Here is an 18,868-nt window from a genome sequence, read left to right as displayed (position 1 = left end):
TCTTGCTGATTGATGAACCACACTTTCCTGCCCCAAAGGAGAATGAGCTTTGGCCCCTTGGCCGAAGTGGAACGGGTAGAGAGAGAACAGACGGAGAAGCAGAGGGCAAGTCGGCCAGGAAACATACTAGAAAACGAGTGGGGGTAAACGAAGGTAGAAAGGGTGAGAGGTCCCTCCAGGTCTTCGAGAAGCCATGCAGCTGTGGGTTGTGAAAGAACTCAGCAAGACCACTTTTTGAGAAGTGCTGTGAGTAATGAGTTGGCTTCCCCTTTTCACAGTCTTCAAGAGATGCAAATCAGATAGGAATTTGATTTTTAGGGACTTTTGGCTGCTGTGTTAGCCTTCTTATAATATGACATAAGATTATAGCTCATTTCCTATCTCGAACCACCTGCATCTTCTTTTTAACAGATGAAGAAACTGAGGCTTAGAGAAGCCAGTGAACTCTGCCCAAGCTCACTTGGCTGGTCAGGTGGAAGAGTCGAGACCTAGACTCTCTCTGTGATGCCAGTGGACTCTCGGCAACCAGAAGATGGGTTCTCCAATCTGGTGATTTGATCATGACCTTTCCCTTCTTCCCAAGCCCTTGGATGCCTGCCCCATCTCCCTGTCCCCACTCAGACTCTGCAGACTGGAAATCACTCACTGGCTGTTTGATGCAACATCTGAGTCAGGTTTATTGTGCAGCTCTGTGTCTCTTACACTTGTATCCACATCGGTGTACATCTCAGACCCCGAGACCTCCAAGGACAGGGGCCACAGCAGCATAATCCTCTCCGTGGAATGCCTCCTAGAGGAGGAACTGGCCCAGGGCAGTGCCTCTCTCTACCTCGTTTATGTTCCTCATTTCCTGGGCTTTGTCCCGGAGGCAAAAGTTAGGCATTATATTAGTGAGTGCAGTTATCGAGCAGGGGTCACTTGTCAAAGGAACGGGATGAGAGAGAAATAAAAATAATGACCAGCTGATCCCAGCGGGGACACGGCCATCTAGGGGATGGGGTTTGGGAGGGGGCAGATGGTGGCTCAGACGGTAAAGGTTTGGCCTGCAATGCAGCAGACCCAGGTTCAATCCCTGGTTCGGGAAGATCCCCTGGAGAAGGGCATGGCAACCCACTCCAGTATTGTTGCCCAGAGAATCCCATGGACAGAGGAGCCTGGCAGGCTACAGTCCATGGGGTCACAAAGAGTTGGACACGACTGAGCGACTAACAGACCACACACACACAGGAGGTGACAGATGGCTGGGGAGGGGCAGGGGAAGATTTGTACAGTTCAAGGTAGGTATGTAGATGAGACGCTGAGAGGAAAGGACCAGGAACGAACCCTTTGGAGGGTTACCAGTGCGAAGAAGGGACACTGTGTCTGGGCCACATACAAAGTTCTCTGCACCAGCTGGGCTGAAGTAACTGTGCATGTGTGCATGCACGTGTATAATGCCCCAGCAGAGCAGCAGGAGCTGAGAAGGTTTTGGCCCATCAGTGCTTGAGGGTCACGTATTCCACTCCTTCCTGGGCCACTGCCCGCTTCCCATTCCCAAAATGGACCAGCTCCGAGTAATGAATGCCCTCATCGTCTAGGACCTCCGGAGTCACGTTCTCATAGTCGGCCTGAGGAAGCCACAGTGTGGTGAGCAGCTTTCCACTGTCCACTCCCACTGCCCCTTCCCTCCTGGCTCCCCCTATCCCCACCCCGGGGTCCCAAGGGCCCAAGACGAAGCCCTCTCGTCTGGAAACTGGCCGCAGTTGACCTCTCTAACTGGGAGATGCCTGCCCCGGCTCTGACCATGCCAGGGCCTGGGCAGCCCTCCCCCTGCCCAGCATCTGCCACCACAGAGCCCACCGGGTCCTTCCCGTCTGGGACGCAGGGGCGAGGCCAGGTCCCCCCTCCCCCCGCCTCCTACAGCCCTGCCCTCTTACCACTTGACAGTTCTGCACCACAGCATAGGTGACCCTGTCGTCCCTGCTTGGGGGAATTTCCTGCATCTCTGAGCTCCCTGCATCTCTGAGAGGGAAGGCAGATAGATAACCACAGGTGAAGACTTTTGCATGCAATTTGTTCCTTTTTCCAACTCCCCTAGCCCCTAAGAGCACCCCCAGCTTCTCAGCCCCCTGTGTTCACAGCAGGAGCTCAGGTGTCCACCGAGTGAACGCGTGTGTGTGTTTCATGAAGCCTCAGCCTTGGTGAGGGAGACTGGCCCCTGCTTGAAGGCATAGATCCAGTTCCCTAGACCATTCTCCAGGGGGTCATTACAGAGCTGGAATGAGAAGATGAAGCAAAGAGGAAGGCGGGACGGGAGCGCTACCCCATGTCCCTCCCAGGGTGCAGGTGTCGCCCCCCCGGTACCTAAGTCTCCGTGTGTCAGTCTCGCCAAGAGGAAAGCTCAAGGTAGCATAGCTGACTGCATCTTCCATCACTGGGTTGTAGCACCCCAGGGAGGTGGGGCGTTCGGCTTGGGGGGTCCTTCTAGCCTGAGAGAAAGACAAAATTTCAGCTCTTATCACTCCTCTCCCCATCCTAGCTCCCCCACCCACCCCCACAGTAGTCTATCACCCATGTCCACTGTGTTTCTTTTTAAAGATTTTTTTTTTAATGTGGACCATCCTTTTTAAAGCCTTTATTGAATTTGTTACAATATTGCTTTTGTCTTAAGTTTCCGTTTGTCGGTCCTGTGGCATGTGGGATCCTAGCTACCTGTTGGAACCCAACATGCCCTGCATTGGAAGGCGAAGTCTTAACCACTGGACCACCAGGAAAGTTCTTTTTTATTTTTTAATTGACACATAGTTGATTTTCCACTTTGCTTCTTTCTTGACTTCAAGACCTGCCCTGCATTCCCTCTTTCTGCCCTCCTACCTTTAAATTCCTCACAAAGAAGCTCTGTCCACTGGAACTTTCCTGAAGGCCCTGCTGTCTCTGAATCCTCTTCCAACTGAGAAATAAAGACGTGATCAGGGAGGCCGAAGGGCCTGGGGAGAGCACCCTGAGGACCCAGCATGCTGGGGGCTGCAAGGCTGAGTGACCAGGGACCCACTCACTGGAATGGGGGAGGCAAAGCAAAGGAGGCAGGTGGTGGGAGGCACTCACCTCCGCTGAAGCTTGACTCCCCAGATGGCCAGAAGGAAGATGGCCAGGCAGAACCCCACTCCCAAGGCCGCACGCCTGCTGATGGTGGCAGCGCTGTCTGATGGAGAAGGGAGGTACGTCAGCTGATGGCACAGCCTCAGTCGGGGAGCAGGCCTGCTCCGCCCTTTGCCTGGGAGGTATCCTCGGCTTCTGTCTGTGAGGCCACTGTCCTTCTAGCCTGTGAAAATCCTCCATGCCCCGGGCACTTGACTCAGAACAAGAGGGAGAAGCCAGCCCTGCCCTCTGGACATCTCATTAGGAGGGAAGTGCAATTGGTTTTCAAGAGGAGCGTCTGCTTTGTGATGGACTCAGGCACATGAAGAGCATGCGACCCTCATAAATGATACTGTCTCATCAGAAAGGCCTCTTGCGTGTGAGCGTGTGCTAAGTTGCTTCAGTTGTGTCTGACTCTTTGCGACCCCATGGACTGTAGCCCTCCAGGCTCCTCTGTCCATGGGATTCTCCAGGCAAGAATACTGGAGTGGGTTGCCATGCCCTCCTCCAGGGGATATTCCTGACCCAGGGATCTTCCATTTCCTGCATTGGCAGGTGGGTTCTTTACCACTAGCACCACCTGGGAAGCCCCAAGGGCCACTTGGCTTTACTTAAAATCTCTTGTCCTTCAACTCAGCAAGTCCAGGCAGGAACCTAGCCTACAGTTCTCCTTGTGGGTGTGCCCGGAGCAGGAGACTGTGTCCAGCCTTGAGGAGGGCACTGGGCACATAGTTTTGCAACATTGCACCCTGAGGAAAAAAGGCAGGTCTCAGGGTGTCTGTGGAGGAGAGACCTAGGGAACGTGGTGTTAGGTCACTCTTCCGAATGACACACTTAGGTTGGCTCGCTTTAGCACCAGCTTTACATGCTGAGGATCTGCTAAGTTTAAAGTCCTGGCTCCAATCACTAATCTGAGAAAAACACAATAAGTGAATATTTCCCCCTATGTTTCCAGACTCTTCAGACATCTGTTTATGCACAAATCTAGAACAATCTCCAAGTGCTGTTATTACATGGAAAGTGAAAGTGTTAGCCGCTCAGTCGTGTCTGACTTTTTGCAACCCCACAGACTATAGCCTACCAGGCTCCTCTGTCCATGGAATTCTCCAGGCAGGAGTACTGGAGTGGGTTGCCATTCCCTTCTCCCGGGGGTCTTTCCGACCCAGGGATCCAACCCAGGTCCCCAGCATTGCAGGCAGATTCTTTACCATCTGAGCCACCAGGGAAGCCCCCATTACATGAAGAAAGGAAAATTCAAGGCAATGTGTGAGCTCTTCAAAAGTCTAAGTAACAAAGAAGGGTGTATGGACACAAGTCTCTAGAGGCCTATTGTGCACAAACAGAATATTTCTGCAAGGAGACATACCCAGCCAACAGTGAAAGCCTTGAGGGCGGAGAGGAGGCAGAGTTCTCAGGTAGCAAGAAAGGATAAGTGACTGTCCTTCCACTATTTACCCTTCCATGCTGTTTCTTTTCTTTTCTTTTTTTTTACCATGTACTTGCATTGTCTTTTAAAAAAAAAAAAAACTGGTAAAAAAAAAAAATCAAAAGATAGAAACAAGCAGCCTTTCAAGGGTGAGACAGAGAGGGAGGGGCAGAGAGAGGGAGCCAATAGGAGCTCAGGGTGTCTGAAAGGAGGTGGGCAGGCAGAGAGGGAGTCCTCCTGGAGTCTGAAGAGACTGAGCAGAAGGAAGATGGAAGAGCTGTGTGTGGAGCAGGGGGGCCTCTGAGCACAGGGTTCCCCACACCCCCGTCCCCTGCAGGAGAGGAAGGGAACGCAGGGCAGGATCAGGGATGTGATCTGAACACACAGCAGCACAGCCAAGGAGGAAGCCCCAGGAGTGGCCAGGGCCAGAGAAGAAGAAGGAGGGGGCCTTACAGTAAACAGTGAGGGTGCTGGGGGGCGACTGGCTCTGGCCCAGACGGTTGGTCCCCCTGCACCAGTAGCTGCCTGCATGCTGCAGCTTCACGGGCTCCAACCTCAGCATCTGACCGTAATGGTGGAGGTTTTGGTTATTCCCATCAAACCAGTCGTAGTGGGAGGTGGGAGGGTTGGCGTCGCTCTCGCAGGTCAGGACTGCTGTCTTCCCCTCCACCACCCCGTCTTTCGGGCTGATGGACACACGCAGCCTCCTGGGAGCATCTGCAGGACAAGCAAAGTCAGGATTCAGGTCACTGGTCCTCTGCCCATCTCTGCTGTCCGCCTCCAGCTCCAGCCACTCACACAGCACTTGGAGCTCACGGGCCTCAGATGAGGTCTGTCCTATGGAGTTGTTGACCAAGCAGTGGTAGGTTCCCGAATCTTCTGGAGAGATACTGTTAAAGGTAAGCGTGTCCCCTCTCTCCAGAAGGCTTCCATCTTTCTTCCAGAAGAAGTGGACATCCTCAGGACGGCTACTTGAGTACTGACACTTGAGGAGGACCTGCTTCTCAGATTGAATCTCTGTATGAGGGCTGATCTGAATGTTGACGTCCCTGGGGGCATCTGGAGAGCAAGGACCTCAGGCTGACCTCTGGCATCCCTTTCCCTCCTTCTGTCCCCAAGACTCCCTCTCCCCTTGGCTCCGAGGCCTGACTCTCATCCCTCAGTTCTCTGTGAGAACTGTGGTCCAGGCTTCGGGCTCCTTACTCTTAGAACCCCATTATCCCAACTGGGCCACCCCCCAGTTCCCCCGGGCCTGGGGCACTCACAGAGGACGTTCAGGTTGACAGAGGGAGACCACGAACACCACTGGTTACAGGCTTCGCATTTGACTGGCTGTGCATCCCAGGTGACTTTTTGAATCGTCAGCTTCTGTGATGTCTGGTCCTGGGAGCCTGGGCTGTTCCAGTTATATCGAGTAACTCTGGGGTTACTGGAATTGAAGGTGCAGGACAGGGTCACACTGTCGCCTTCTCGAATCGGTGTGGGGTTTTGAATCACCGTGGTGACCCCCTTGGGGGGATCTGGGAGAAAACCAGAGAGATGGATGAAGAAAAGATAGCTACCTCTAATATCAGTATCTGTTCCTTCTGGCTTCCTCTCTGCTCTCCCCATGCCCTACATTGATGCAGTTTGTCAGTTAGCTGAGGGAAGGCTTGTGCTTCCCTCTTGCCCTGGCCATTTGGCCTGGTTGTGGTTTGAGGTAGGATGGTGCAGTGGTTAAGAGAACAGCTCTGGGCAGAGTATATACATATGGTGCTAAGCAAGGAGGGGCTGCTGTTTGTGGATCTCTGCATGGGTCTGGGAGCTGTCAAGGCTTGGTCATAGAGCAAGGGCATTCATTTAAAAAAGAAGAAGCATAGCTCTGGAGCTAGACTGCTGGATCCTGCCACTTGGAGGCTGCAGACCTCAGTTTACTTATCTGTCAAATGGGGTCCTGTGAGTAACTAACCTTGTGGAACCATTGTGAGGATGGAGTGAGAGGAGGCCATTAGCGCCACACGGCAAGTGGTAAACACATTGCTGCCACTAGTGTGAACCATATCCATTGTCTAGATTCCAGGATTTGAGTATCCAGTGTATTTGGCCCATACTATGACACCCCAGGGTCCAAGGATCAAATACAGGGACTCTCTTTGTCCCAGGCTCTGCTCAGTGACAAGACTCACTGGTGCTAAACAGGGCCAGATGACAGAGAGGTAACAAGGCATTTTGCCCCAGTTCTCAAAAACTTCAGGACCTCTCCAGGGACTCAGTCGCTGCATAGCAATGCCAAGTCTCTGTGTCCCTCATGGGACCCTGGCAGCTTGCCGTTCATTCAGTCAACAAACATCTACTGAGCACCTCCCACAAGCCAGGCCTGTTCTGGTGCTAAGGACATGACTGTGAACTATAGCACAACGCCCGCCTCCCAGAAGCTAATCTGTCGGGAGCCCCTGGTTTCTGCTTGCTGTCCCTGCTCGGACTCTTCTATTCCCTCTGCGACTACTCACACTGGACATCCAAGTCAGCTTCCCGGTCAACAGATCCAGGCCCAAGACTATTTTCTGCCAAGCAGGAGTACCTCCCAGCATGCTTGACGAGGACTTGAGGGATCTGGAAGGTCCTGCCGTTCTTTCCAGGTATTTCTTGCTCATTGAAGTACCAGGTGTAATTCGCTGGAGGAGGATTGGCTGCTGACATACAAGTCAGCTCTACTGTAACTCCTTCTTTAATTGGTGAGGGGGAGAGCTGAACCCAGGAAGGTTCTGGAGCATCTGGAAGAAGGGGCCGAAGCGGGGGGTGGGGTGAGCAGAGGCCTCTATGGGTCCCCTCCTGAAGGCCTGGGTGGCGCCCCTGCTGACTCCCAGCCTGCCCCTTTTGCAGCTCCCGGGAGGCTCACAGTGCACCTGGAGATCCACCGCATCTGACTGTCTTGAGCCCACATCGTTGGAGACCTGGCACGTGTACTGCCCGCTCATCGTCCTGGTCACTTCGGGCAGAACGAGTGTTGTCCCCTGCTCCTTCAGTTTTGTCCTGTCCTTGAACCAGGACACACTCCAGTGCGGCGGGTTGCTGCTGATGACCTGGCACCTCATGGTCACAGACTCTCCCTCTGTGACAGTGGCTTCTTCGGGGCTGACCTGGATCTCCAACTTTGGTGCGTCTGGAGGAGCAGAGGACAGTGCAGAAGGGGTAGGAAATTCTCCGAGGGTGTTAAGTGCTGAGAAGTTGCAGCCCTTTTATTCTGATAAAGAAGCAGCCTACACAGAGTGGGGCACGAGTCTGGAGCCACTCCTTGTTGCCCTTGTCAACAAAGGTGGGCTGGTTCAAGCACCAGAGGACTGTCACAGCCTCCCGAGTCATCTCCCTGCTCCCTCCAAGCCCAGTCCCCAAAGCTCTGGTCTCTGCCAGCAGCCAGCAGCATTCCCAGGACGGTCCATCAGAGCTTGCCACTCCCCTGCTTGAAGCCGTTCGGTGGATTCCACACTTAGAGAAAAACCCAAACCCCTCACTGCAGCCCCTGAGATCTAGTGTCCCAGTCCCTCTTGGCCTTCCTTTCCTACCATTGGGCCCCTGGACCCCTTGCTCTGATGCAGACATGCCAAGTTCCTACCTCAAGGTCTTGGACTTGTTCTTCCCTCTCTCTGGATTGCTCTTCTCACAAAGATACTGTGTGCCCCCCTCAGTCCCTTCCTTAACTGAGTCTCAGCTTGAGTTAAGCCTCCACCCCTCACTCTCTCTGTCCTAGCCCTGATTTCCTTTTACTTTCTCTCTTTTAAAACATTTATTTATTTGGCTGAGTTGGGACTTAGCTGCAGGACATGGTCATCGTTGCATCATGTGGGATCTTTCATTGAAGCACACAGACTCCAGTTGTGGAGCACGGACTCTCTAATTGCAGCACATGGACTTTCTGGTTTTGGCACATGAGTTTAGTTGCTCTCCAGCATGTGGGATCTTAGTTCCCTGACTAGAAACGGAGCCTGTGCCCCCTGCATTGCAAGGCAGAGTCTTAACCACTGGACCACCAAGGAAGTCCCTATTTTTTCTTAACTACACTCAGCACCACCTAAAGTTTTGTTCTGTATTCCCCTGATCATCTATTTGCTCTAACCCCACTGCAATGCTAGTTCCACGTGGGCAAGAACTTTGCTCACTGCTCTATGCCTGGCAGCCATAATACGGCTTAGCGCCTAGTAGGTTCACAATAAATATTTATTGAATGAATGAATGAGCCTCCAATAATGATGTGAAAAAATTCTTCACTCCATCCCCCCAGGGGAACAAAAAACCCTTAGCCAAGTGATCCCCAAATCATGTCATGGCTTGAGGATAGATTAAATTATTTTATTCTGTTTGGCATGCGTGCATGCTCAGTCGCTTTGGACATGTCCAACTCTTTGTGACCCCACGGACTGTAGCCTGTCAGGCCCCTCTGTCCAGGGGGATTCTCCAGGTAAGAATTCTGGAGTGGATTGCCATGCCCTCCCCCAGGAGATCTTCCCGGCCCAGGGATCAAACCTGCATCTCTTATGTCTCCTGCTTTACCACAAGTGCCACCTGGGAAGCAGATGCTATCATGAATTCATGCCCTGAAACACCAGCGCTGATGATGGGAAAGATAGAGGGGGTGCCGAAGCTCTGCCTGGACCAATCCCATCTGCGGGTGCCCACAGACCCATCATGCTTCCTTCTCTGAGCTCCCATGCCTCTTTGAGGGGGTGAAGAGAGGACAGGACCCTCGTCCCTCCCACAGGAGCATCGGGGAGACTCACGCTTCACTTCCAGCAACACCGTTTTCTCCGAGAGTATCCGCTGTTTCATGGGGTCCCAGAGCTGGCAGGTCAGGTTCTTGCCATCATGAGTCCACTTGGGCTGGAAACTAAGGCGGCTCTTGGTGGCGACCATCTCAGGGGAGAGGATGGTAGAGGTGGTCACAGACCCCTCCAGGGACCACTGCAAATGGACCTGGTAATTATGGCAGGCGAAATTCAGTGAGCAGGTGACAGTGACTTCCTGGTCCTCCTGGATTTCCTGATGGAGCTCTATGTGGGGTTGAGGAGCACTCTCTGCAAAAGAGCAGGGACTCAGTGGGAGAAGGAGAGGGTGGGATGATTTGAGAAAGTAGCACTGAAACATATACACTGCCATGTGTAAAATAGATAACCAGTGTGTGTTTGGTGTGTGAAGCAGGACACCCACAGCAATGCTCTTTGTACAACCTGGGTGGATAGGGTGGGGAGGCAGGTGGGAGCGGGGTTCAGGATGGAGGGGACACCTGTATACCTGTGACTGATTTACACTGATGTGTGGCAAAAACCATCACAATATTGTAAAGTAATTATCCTCCAATTAAACAAATAAATTTTAAAAAATAAATAAAATAAATATTAATCTTATCTAAAAACATCTTCATAGAGAATCCAAAATAACGTTCGATCACATTCCAGGCTACTGTAGCCCAGCCATATCTACACACAAATTAGCTATCACAGGAGTGACAGGTGAAGGCACTGCAGTTCTAGGTGATGTAAATGTTCTAAAATTGACTGTGGTAATGGTTGAACATGTCTATAAATACACCAAAAAATACTTTTCGTAGGTGAGTTGTATTAGACTTATCTCAATAAAACTGTTTTAAAAAAAAAGAAAAACAAAAAGAGCAGGGACAACTCTGGAAGCCTGAGAGATGGACCCACTGTAGACACCCTGCCCCAAGTAACCCATCAGGAATCTCCGGTCACTCCGTCCACCCCTCCCCGGGCCTGCCTTTCTCTGCTCAGCCAAAATACCCTCTGAAAGGGCTTGTGAAAGCTGGTCCTCCTTAGGAACTGTGTCTTATGGTTTACGCTTACTTCAGTCACATGTCCTGGTGTTTGCCTTCTGTGTTTACTTTCCTTTAGTGGAGAGGTCTGTTGTGCAGCCAGTCTCCGCTGTCCCTGGGGCTGGGTCACCCTCATATTGTGGCATCTCTCACCCCAAACATAGGGCTGCATAGTACCATCCACCGAATCCACAGGCTATGGAACTGAGTGAGCATGCCGCCTGGAGTGGGGTCCCCACACCTGTGTTTTGTTCATACTCTATCCGTGTGTCAGATAGCCACATAGAGCTAATTAGAATTAATCCCTCACATTAACACACTGGGAGGTTTCCCTTGAAAATTCAGATCTCCATGTTCTCTGAAAAAATCAGGCAACCCGGAAGCCAGATTCTAGAACGTACAGGAGCTGAGTGGCAGGCAGTCTGCTCAAGGAGGGGTGAACGCCCACACTCCAGTTTGCCATGGGCACCACAGGGTCCTTGTGCCACCATGGTCACTCTCTGGCCATCCCCGTCTGGCCTCTGCAGGCAACCCAGTTTGTGATCAGTCCCAGGAGTCGGATGTTTCCCCATTTCCTCCCTGCTGAGACAAAGGGACCCATCCTCAGGGCCTTACCAGAGATGTTGAGGTCTAGAGATTCCATCCATTTGTCAGTCCCTGATGTCACCCTCAGCCCCAGAAGGCCGCTGTCATCGACTTTGACAGGATTGATGAGAAGGGTACAATTGTTTCTGTTGTTTCCCAAGAATTGTACCCTTTCCTGACGGGGGGTAGACTCCTTGGTTTTCAGGCTCTTATTATAGAGGATGGTCCCGTTGTAGTGCTTGGTCTTCTTGTCAAACGTAAAATTGTGGTACACAGTCAGGTTATCTAGGGTGTGTCCACCACCCTTTACCGAACTGTATGTGCAAGGGATCCAGACGCAAGCTCCATCCCAGGCATAGAGGGTCTTAGGATGCTTAAAGTTCCAGGCTGAGTCAGAGAAAGCCAAGTATTCTGGAACCCACCAAAATGAACAGAAAACACTAGTGAGGGACACTGAGAACTTTCAAAGGAATAAAGAATTTCCCCTGAAGAGACAGGGAGGGAGAGGGAGAGGTGTATGTGTATACACACACACACACACACACACATACACGTATAAGCTTCCCTGGTGGCTCAGATGGTAAAGAATCTGCCTGCGATGCGGGAGACCCAGATTCAATCCCTAGGTTGGGAAGATCCCCTGGATATGTGCGTGCATGCGTGCTAAGTCACTTCAGTCGTGTCTGACTCCTTGTGACCCTATGGACTGTAGCCTGCCAGGCTCCTCTGTCTATGGGGATCCTCCAGGCAAGAATACTGGAGTGAGTTGTCATGCCCTCCTCCAGGGGATCTTTCAACCCAGGGATCGAACCCGTGACTCATGTCTTCTGCCTTGGCAAGCATGTTCTTTGCCACTAACGCCACCTTGGAAGCCCAAACACACGCACACACACACACAGATATATATATACATATATATATACACACACACACACTGCCTGTCCCCACCCTGCCCCACATTTACTCTTCTCTTCCCCTGTCTTTCCTCCTCCTCCAGATTCCACCATCAGCCCAGACCCAAGGACCCACGGAGACTGCCATCCTTACCGAGAAGCAGGAGCGAGGGGCCAAGGAGATGCATGGTGCTGTGTCTAGGCAGGAGCCTGGGCCAGGAAGAGTTTGTCTTTGAGCCACCTGGTCGCTGACATCTTCCAGACAGCTCTTCTTGCGCACCTATGCCAACCCCTTTTCCCTGATCCCCAGAGAACAGTGACTGGTTGCACAGCAGGATAGGGAATTCCAGAAGCTCATGGGCCTTTTCAGGATATGCCATTCCTCTCCCATCAGCCCAACACCATGCAGGACTAGCACTTCTTCCTTTCTTCCAACCATCCATCCATCCAATCAATCATCCATCCAAACTTCTATAAACTTGCTGGCCAGCTCTCAAGCTTTGAGTGGCACCAAACTGCTGAGCACCTCAAATGTCAGGCCCTAGGTGACTTGGAGCTTACCTTGGGGTAACCAGGGAAGGGTTTCACATAGGAAAGAGACAGGACCAAACTCTGATTTTAAAGACCAGGAAAACAACAACAACAACTCTAAAGCCAGTCATTAAGTTTGATGCCAGGAGAGCATTTAGATGGATCTGAGAGGACTCAGAAGAAGGTGGTCCAAGGGACCATTCAGAGCACCGGCCCCCCCCACCCCCCGCCCCATACCCTGGGCTCGGTAGGAAACAAATCAACCAGGTGGGGACAGCGGCCTTGAGTAAAGGCCATGCATCTCAGTTCCAGTCAGGTGGGAACGTGGGCCCAGCACTGCCCTATCTTCTACTGTTTTAAAAGCTGCAAGAAGCCAGAGTTTCCTGTCTTGCTTTGAAACAAAACAAAACAAATAAACACCATGCTGGTCAAACAAAACCTGTCCGTGGGCTAGAGGTGGTCCAAGGGCCACCCATGTGCAACCACTGCCTGTGTGTGTGTGTGCACACACACAATGAGCTGGACAGCTAACGCACTAGACTTTTACACAGAGTTACATTTACATAGAGTTAAATTTAAGTCCCAATTTGCATGGTTGCACCCTTCAGGCCTGTCCCTGGGCGGGGGGGCGGTCACCAGGACGGGCCAACAGAGTGTGTCTCCTGTCTCAGCCTAGACCTTCGTCTCCTCCCCACCCCCTCCCTGCCCAGCCAACAGTTCCCACACATCAGCGCCCCTGCCCCCAACCGCTCCGGCTGTTTATCTCCTCCGGTTGTGTGGCTTAAGCTAAGGACTGTTGGGTGTCCACGACCAGTGTGGGGAAAGCTAGGCTGCTGGCTGAAACTAACAAGGGGGCCTATTCCCAGGCCCAGAAGTCATGCTGGTCTGGCCCCAGGCATGAATGGGGTAGACACTCCATGCCGGGACCATACAGCTCTGTAGGTGTTAATCACATTACACAAAAAAAAGTCTTTAAGGTCATATCCATTTGAGAAAAGCTGGATTAAAAAATGTGAAATGGGATTCTTTAGCATAGACCTTTTCAGGCCCTTTAACCAGCTGTATATGCCTCGTGCATTTCCCAGCATGGAGCTTAGAGTACAGCACAAGACCCCAACTTCTTTAGCCAGGGGAGCTATTTTACACACTTTAGTCCCAGGGTCAGTATTCCGAGGGATGCACTTTGGGCCCCCTTTGGGTTCCCACAAGGGCCGTGGCCAGGGCCAGCGTCCATTCCTCATGGCAAAGACTAGCCTCCGGGGGTTGGGCAAGGGTGCCCCTCTGCCAGCAGCCACCAGTCACACCCTCATTGGGGACCCGCTGGAGGACGCCAGGCCAGTGGGAGAGGGACGCTTCTCAGAGCAGGGCTATATGCTTATCCCCACGGAGCTTCAGGCGGTCTCTGGGGCACAAGGAGTGGGTCCCAGGCCTGTGATTGGAAGGCTGCTGAGGTGGGATGGCTGGGGAGGCTGGGAACGGTCGGCTCTGTGCGCAAAGGCTCCCGACATGTGCTCTGCTCAATGCCAGCCCGTGTAGAGCCTCACAGGACCTCAGAGCTGGCCTCCCTGGGTCCGCTCTCCCCTCCTGGGCACCCCGTGAGGGCAGGGCACCCTCCTGCTCTCAGATGACTCGCCAGAGAGATGCTCAAAGACAGGGGACTACTACCTGTTGTCACACTGGCAGGAGAAGGGAAGAGAGTCCCCACTGTGCTCCCAGCCCCCGAAATTGTGCCAGCTTTCAGCGGCTGCTCCATGCATGCTTGTCTATTGCAAAAGAGAACAAAATAGTTTTTACCTGTTTCCTCATGTGTCTTCTCTCTTCAGGGACCCCGGCAGCATCTAAGAGTGAAAGGGGAAGCACAGTGGAGTTGCCAGTGACCTATTTTCACTCTTCTTGGCCACGCCCCCGGCCCCGGCTCCCTGTGACAGCAACTTCTGGTATTTCTCTGAAGGAAACACATCCTAACTCGAAAGGATATTGGCACCCCAATGTTCCCTGCAGATATGGAAGCAACCTAAGTGTCCATCAATGGAAATGTGGATAAAGAATATGTACACAAAGGAATATTTTTCAGCCATGAAAGAAGAGTATCTTGCTATTTGCTACCACATGGATGGGACTGGAGGGAATTACGCTAAGTGAAATAAGTCAGAGAAAGACAAATACCATATGATCTCACTTACAAGTGGAATCTTTAAAAAATGAAAATGAACCCATAGATACAAAGAACAGTTTGGTGGTTGCCAGAGGCAGGGAGTAGGGGGTGGGCAAATGGGGTAGAAGTGGGTTAAAGCTACAAACTTCTGGTTATAAAATAAATAAATAAATCCTGGGGATGTAAGTTATAGCATGGTGACTATAGTTACCATTGCTGTATTGTATATTTGACAGTTGCTAAGAGAGTAAATCTTAAAAGTTCTCATCACAAGAAGAAAAATTGTAGCTATTTATGCTGATGAATGTTAACCAGACTTATTGTAGTGATTGTTTTGCAGTAGATATAAATATTGAATCATTACATTATACGCCTGAAACTAACATAATGTTATATGTTGATTATATCTCAATTTTTAAAAGAAAATAGGAGTGGCTATAATACAGGTGGCTCAGTGGTAAAGAACCTGCCTGCAATTCAGGAGGCCCAGGCTCAACGCCTGGGTCAGGAAGATTCCCTGGAGGAGGGCATGGCTACCCACTCCAGTATTCTTGCCTGGAGAATCCCACGGACCAAGGAACCTGGTGGGTTGTAGTCCATAGGGTCACACAGAGTTGGACACAACTGAAGCCGTCTAAGCAGCAACAGCATAGTAGATTTCAGAACAAAGAAAATTATCCAAGACAGAGAAGGATATTATGCAATAAGGAAAGGGTTGATCCACCAAAGCATAGCACTCTAAATGTGTAAGTACCAAAAGCAGAGCTACAGAATGTGTGAAGCAAAACCCAATAGAAGTGAAGGAAGAGACAATCCACAATTATAGTTGGAAAGTTCAACACTCATCCTCAACAACTGATAGAAGAACTAGACAAAAAACAGCAAAGGACAATGCCATCAACCAACAACATCATCAACAAACAGTATCTAGCTGACATTCACAGACTACTGCTGCTGCTGCTGCTAAGTCGCTTCAGTCATGTCTGACTCTGTGCCACCCCATAGACGGCAGCCCACCAGGCTTCTCCGTCCCTGGGATTTTCCAGGCAAGAACACTGGAGTGGGTTGCCATTTCCTTCTCCAATGCATGAAAGCTAAAAGTGAAAGTGAAGTCGCTCAGTCGTGTCCGACCCTCAGCCACCCCATGGACTGCAGCCTACCAGGCTCCTCCGTCCATGGGATTTTCCAGGCAAGAGTACTGGAGTGGGGTGCCATTGCCTTCTCCGACTACTACTCCACCCCAAAACAACAAAATACACTTTATTTTCAAGTGAGCATAGAATGTATACCAAGATCAACCAAATTTAAGGCCATAAAACAAGCCTCAAAAAAACTGAAATAATTGAAATAACATACAGTATACGCTTTAACCACAATGGAATCAAACTAGAAATAAAAAACAGAAGCATCCTCAAACACCTGAAAACCAAACAGCACACTTCTAAATAACCTATGGGTCAAAGGGAACATCTTAAGGGAAATTTAATAATACATTGAACTGAAAGAAAATGAAAATAGAGCCTATCAAACTTTGTGGGACACAGCTAAAACACAAGGGAGAAATTTATGGCACTTTAAGTCTTGAGAGTTTCCTGGTAGTCCGGTGGTTAGGACTTGGTACTTTCACTGCAAAGAGCCAGGGTTTAATTCCTAGTTGGGGAATTAAGTTCCTGCAAGCCAAAAAATAAAAGTAAGCCTCAAATCAATAACATAAGATTCCATCTCTAGAAACTAGACAAATAAGAGCAAAACAAATCTAAAACAGGCATAAGGAAAGAGATAATAAATATAAAAGCAGAAACCAATGAAATTGAAACCAGACAAATAATCAGATCAGATCAGATTAGTCACTCAGTCGTGTCCGACTCTTTGCGACCCCATGAATCGCAGCACGCCAGGCCTCCCTGTCCATCACCAACTCCCGGAGTTCACTCAGACTCACGTCCATCGAGTCAGTGATGCCATCCAGCCATCTCATCCTCTGTCGTCCCCTTCTCCTCTTGCCCCCAATCGCTCCCAGCATCAGAGTCCTTTCCAATGAGTCAACTCTTCACATGAGGTGGCCAAAGTACTGGAGTTTCAGCTTTAGCATCATTCCTTCCAAAGAAATCCCAGGGCTGATCTCCTTCAGAATGGACTGGTTGGATCTCCTTGCAGTCCAAGGGACTCTCAAGAGTCTTCTCCAACACCACAGTTCAAAAGCATCAATTCTTCGGTGCTCAGCCTTCTTCACAGTCCAACTCTCACATCCATACATGACCACAGGAAAAACCATAGCCTTGACTAGATGGACCTTTGTTGGCAAAGTAATGTCTCTGCTTTTGAATATGCTATCTAGGTTGGTCATAACTTTCCTTCCAAGGAGTAAGCGTCTTTTAATTTCATGGCTGCAGTCACCATCTGTAGTGATTTTGGAGCCCAGAAAAATAAAGTCTGACAGCGTTTCCACTGTTTCCCCATCTATTTCCCATGAAGTGGTGGGACTGGATGCCATGATCTTCGTTTTCTGAATGGTGAGCTTTAAGCCAACTTTTTCACTCTCCACTTTCACTTTCATCAAGAGGCTTTTGAGTTCCTCTTCACTTTCTGCCCTAAGGGTGGTGTCATCTGCATATCTGAGGTTATTGATATTTCTCCCGGCAATCTTGATTCCAGCTTGTGTTTCTTCCAGTCCAGCGTTTCTCATGATGTACTCTGCATATAAGTTAAATAAACAGGGTGACAATATACAGCCTTGATGAACTCCTTTTCCTATTTGGAACCAGTCTGGTGTTCCATGTCCAGTTCTAACTGTTGCTTCCTGACCTGCATACAAATTTCTCAAGAGGCAGATCAGGTGGTCTGGTATTCCCATCTCTTGAAGAATTTTCCACAGTTTATTGTGATCCACACAGTCAAAGGCTTTGGCATAGTCAATAAAGCAGAAATGGATGTTTTTCTGGAACTCTCTTGCTTTTTCTATGATCCAGCAGATGTTGGCAATTTGATCTCTGGTTCCTCTGCCTTTTCTAAAACCAGCTTGAACATCAGGAAGTTCACGGTTCACATATTGCTGAAGCCTGGCTTGGAGAATTTTGAGCATTACTTTACTAGCGTGTGAGATGAGTGCAATTGTGCAGTAGTTTGAGCATTCTTTGGCATTGCCTTTCTTTGGGATTGAAATGAAAACTGACCTTTTCCAGTCCTGTGGTGGAAATAAAATACCTGGTTCACTGAAAAGATCAATAAAATTGATGGATCTCTAGCAAGACTGACAAAAAGAGAGAGAAATTATTAATATCGAAAGTGAAACAGAGAATATTTCTACATACCCTGCAGATGTCAAAAAGATAATAAGGGAATATCATGAAAAACTCTATCTACTTAGAGTAAATGGATCAATTCCTCAAAAAGTACAAGCTACCACAACCAATCAATATGAATCAGATAATTTGAATAGCCCTGTAACTACTAAAGTAATTTAAAAAGTGCAAAACGAGCATTCAGGTCAATATGGTTTTACTGGAGAATTCTATCCATCATTTAAGGAAGAATTAACACAATTTCTACATAATCTATTTTGTAGAAAATGGTAGACAGAATGCTTTCCAACTCATTCTATGAAGTCAGTATTACCCTGAAACCAAAACAAAACAAAAAAGACAAATACAATACAAAACACAGAGACTCTCCCGGGACTCTGTGGGGTCCTCACAGAGTCCAGGCACCCTCCCAGAGGACTCCACAGGACTTGAAAAGGTCAGCTTTCATTCCAATCCCAAAGAAGGGAAATGCCAAAGAATGTTCGAACTACCGCACAATTGCACTCATCTCACACGCTAGCAAAACAATGCTCAACATTCCCCAAGCCAGGCTTCAATAATACATAAACCATGAACTTCCAGATGTTCAAGCTGGTTTTAGAAAAGGCAGAGGAACCAGAGATCAAATTGCCAATATCCACTGGATAACAGAAAAAGCAAGAGAATTCCAGAAAAACATCTACTTCTACTTTATTGATTACACCAAAGCCTTTGCCTGTGTAGATCACAACAAACTGTGCAGAATTCTTTGAGATGGGAATACCAGGCCACCTGACCTGCCTCCTGATAAATCTGTATGCAGATCAAGAAGCAACAGTTAGAACCAGACATGGAATAACAAAATGGTTCCAAACTGGGAAAGGAGTGCATCAAGGCTGTATATTGTCACCCTGCTTATTTAACTCATATGCAGAGTACATCATGTGAAATGCCGGGCTGGATGAAGCACAAGCTGGAATCAAGATTGCCAGGAGAAACATGAACAAACTCAGATATGCAGATGACATCACCCTTATGGCAGAAAGTGAAGAGGAACTCTTGAGTGAAGAGCCTTTT

The 18,868-nt window shown here is 49.7% G+C and overlaps 1 protein-coding gene across 1 annotated transcript; it reads right to left on the bottom strand.

Annotated features, from left to right (window-relative positions):
• Positions 1-572: 572 nt before the first annotated feature.
• Positions 573-12,078, bottom strand: CD22 (CD22 molecule). The gene is made up of 13 exons (XM_055552441.1): positions 11,979-12,078; positions 10,962-11,342; positions 9,298-9,591; positions 7,422-7,685; positions 7,033-7,296; positions 5,809-6,063; positions 5,342-5,602; positions 4,997-5,260; positions 3,085-3,181; positions 2,854-2,929; positions 2,344-2,468; positions 1,917-2,001; positions 573-1,607 (listed from the first exon to the last, which is right to left on the bottom strand). The coding sequence occupies exons 1-13, from the start codon at positions 12,010-12,012 to the stop codon at positions 1,476-1,478; spliced, it is 2,532 nt and encodes an 843-aa protein (XP_055408416.1). The 5' UTR covers positions 12,013-12,078; the 3' UTR covers positions 573-1,475.
• Between the last annotated feature and the right edge of the window lie 6,790 nt (positions 12,079-18,868).

The sequence above is a fragment of the Bubalus kerabau genome, chromosome 17 (genome assembly GCF_029407905.1).
Source record: "Bubalus kerabau isolate K-KA32 ecotype Philippines breed swamp buffalo chromosome 17, PCC_UOA_SB_1v2, whole genome shotgun sequence".
NCBI classification, from domain to species: Eukaryota; Metazoa; Chordata; class Mammalia; order Artiodactyla; family Bovidae; genus Bubalus; species Bubalus kerabau.
The sequence above is the reverse complement of the archived record's forward strand: the minus strand, read 5'-3'. Positions and strand labels throughout refer to the sequence as shown.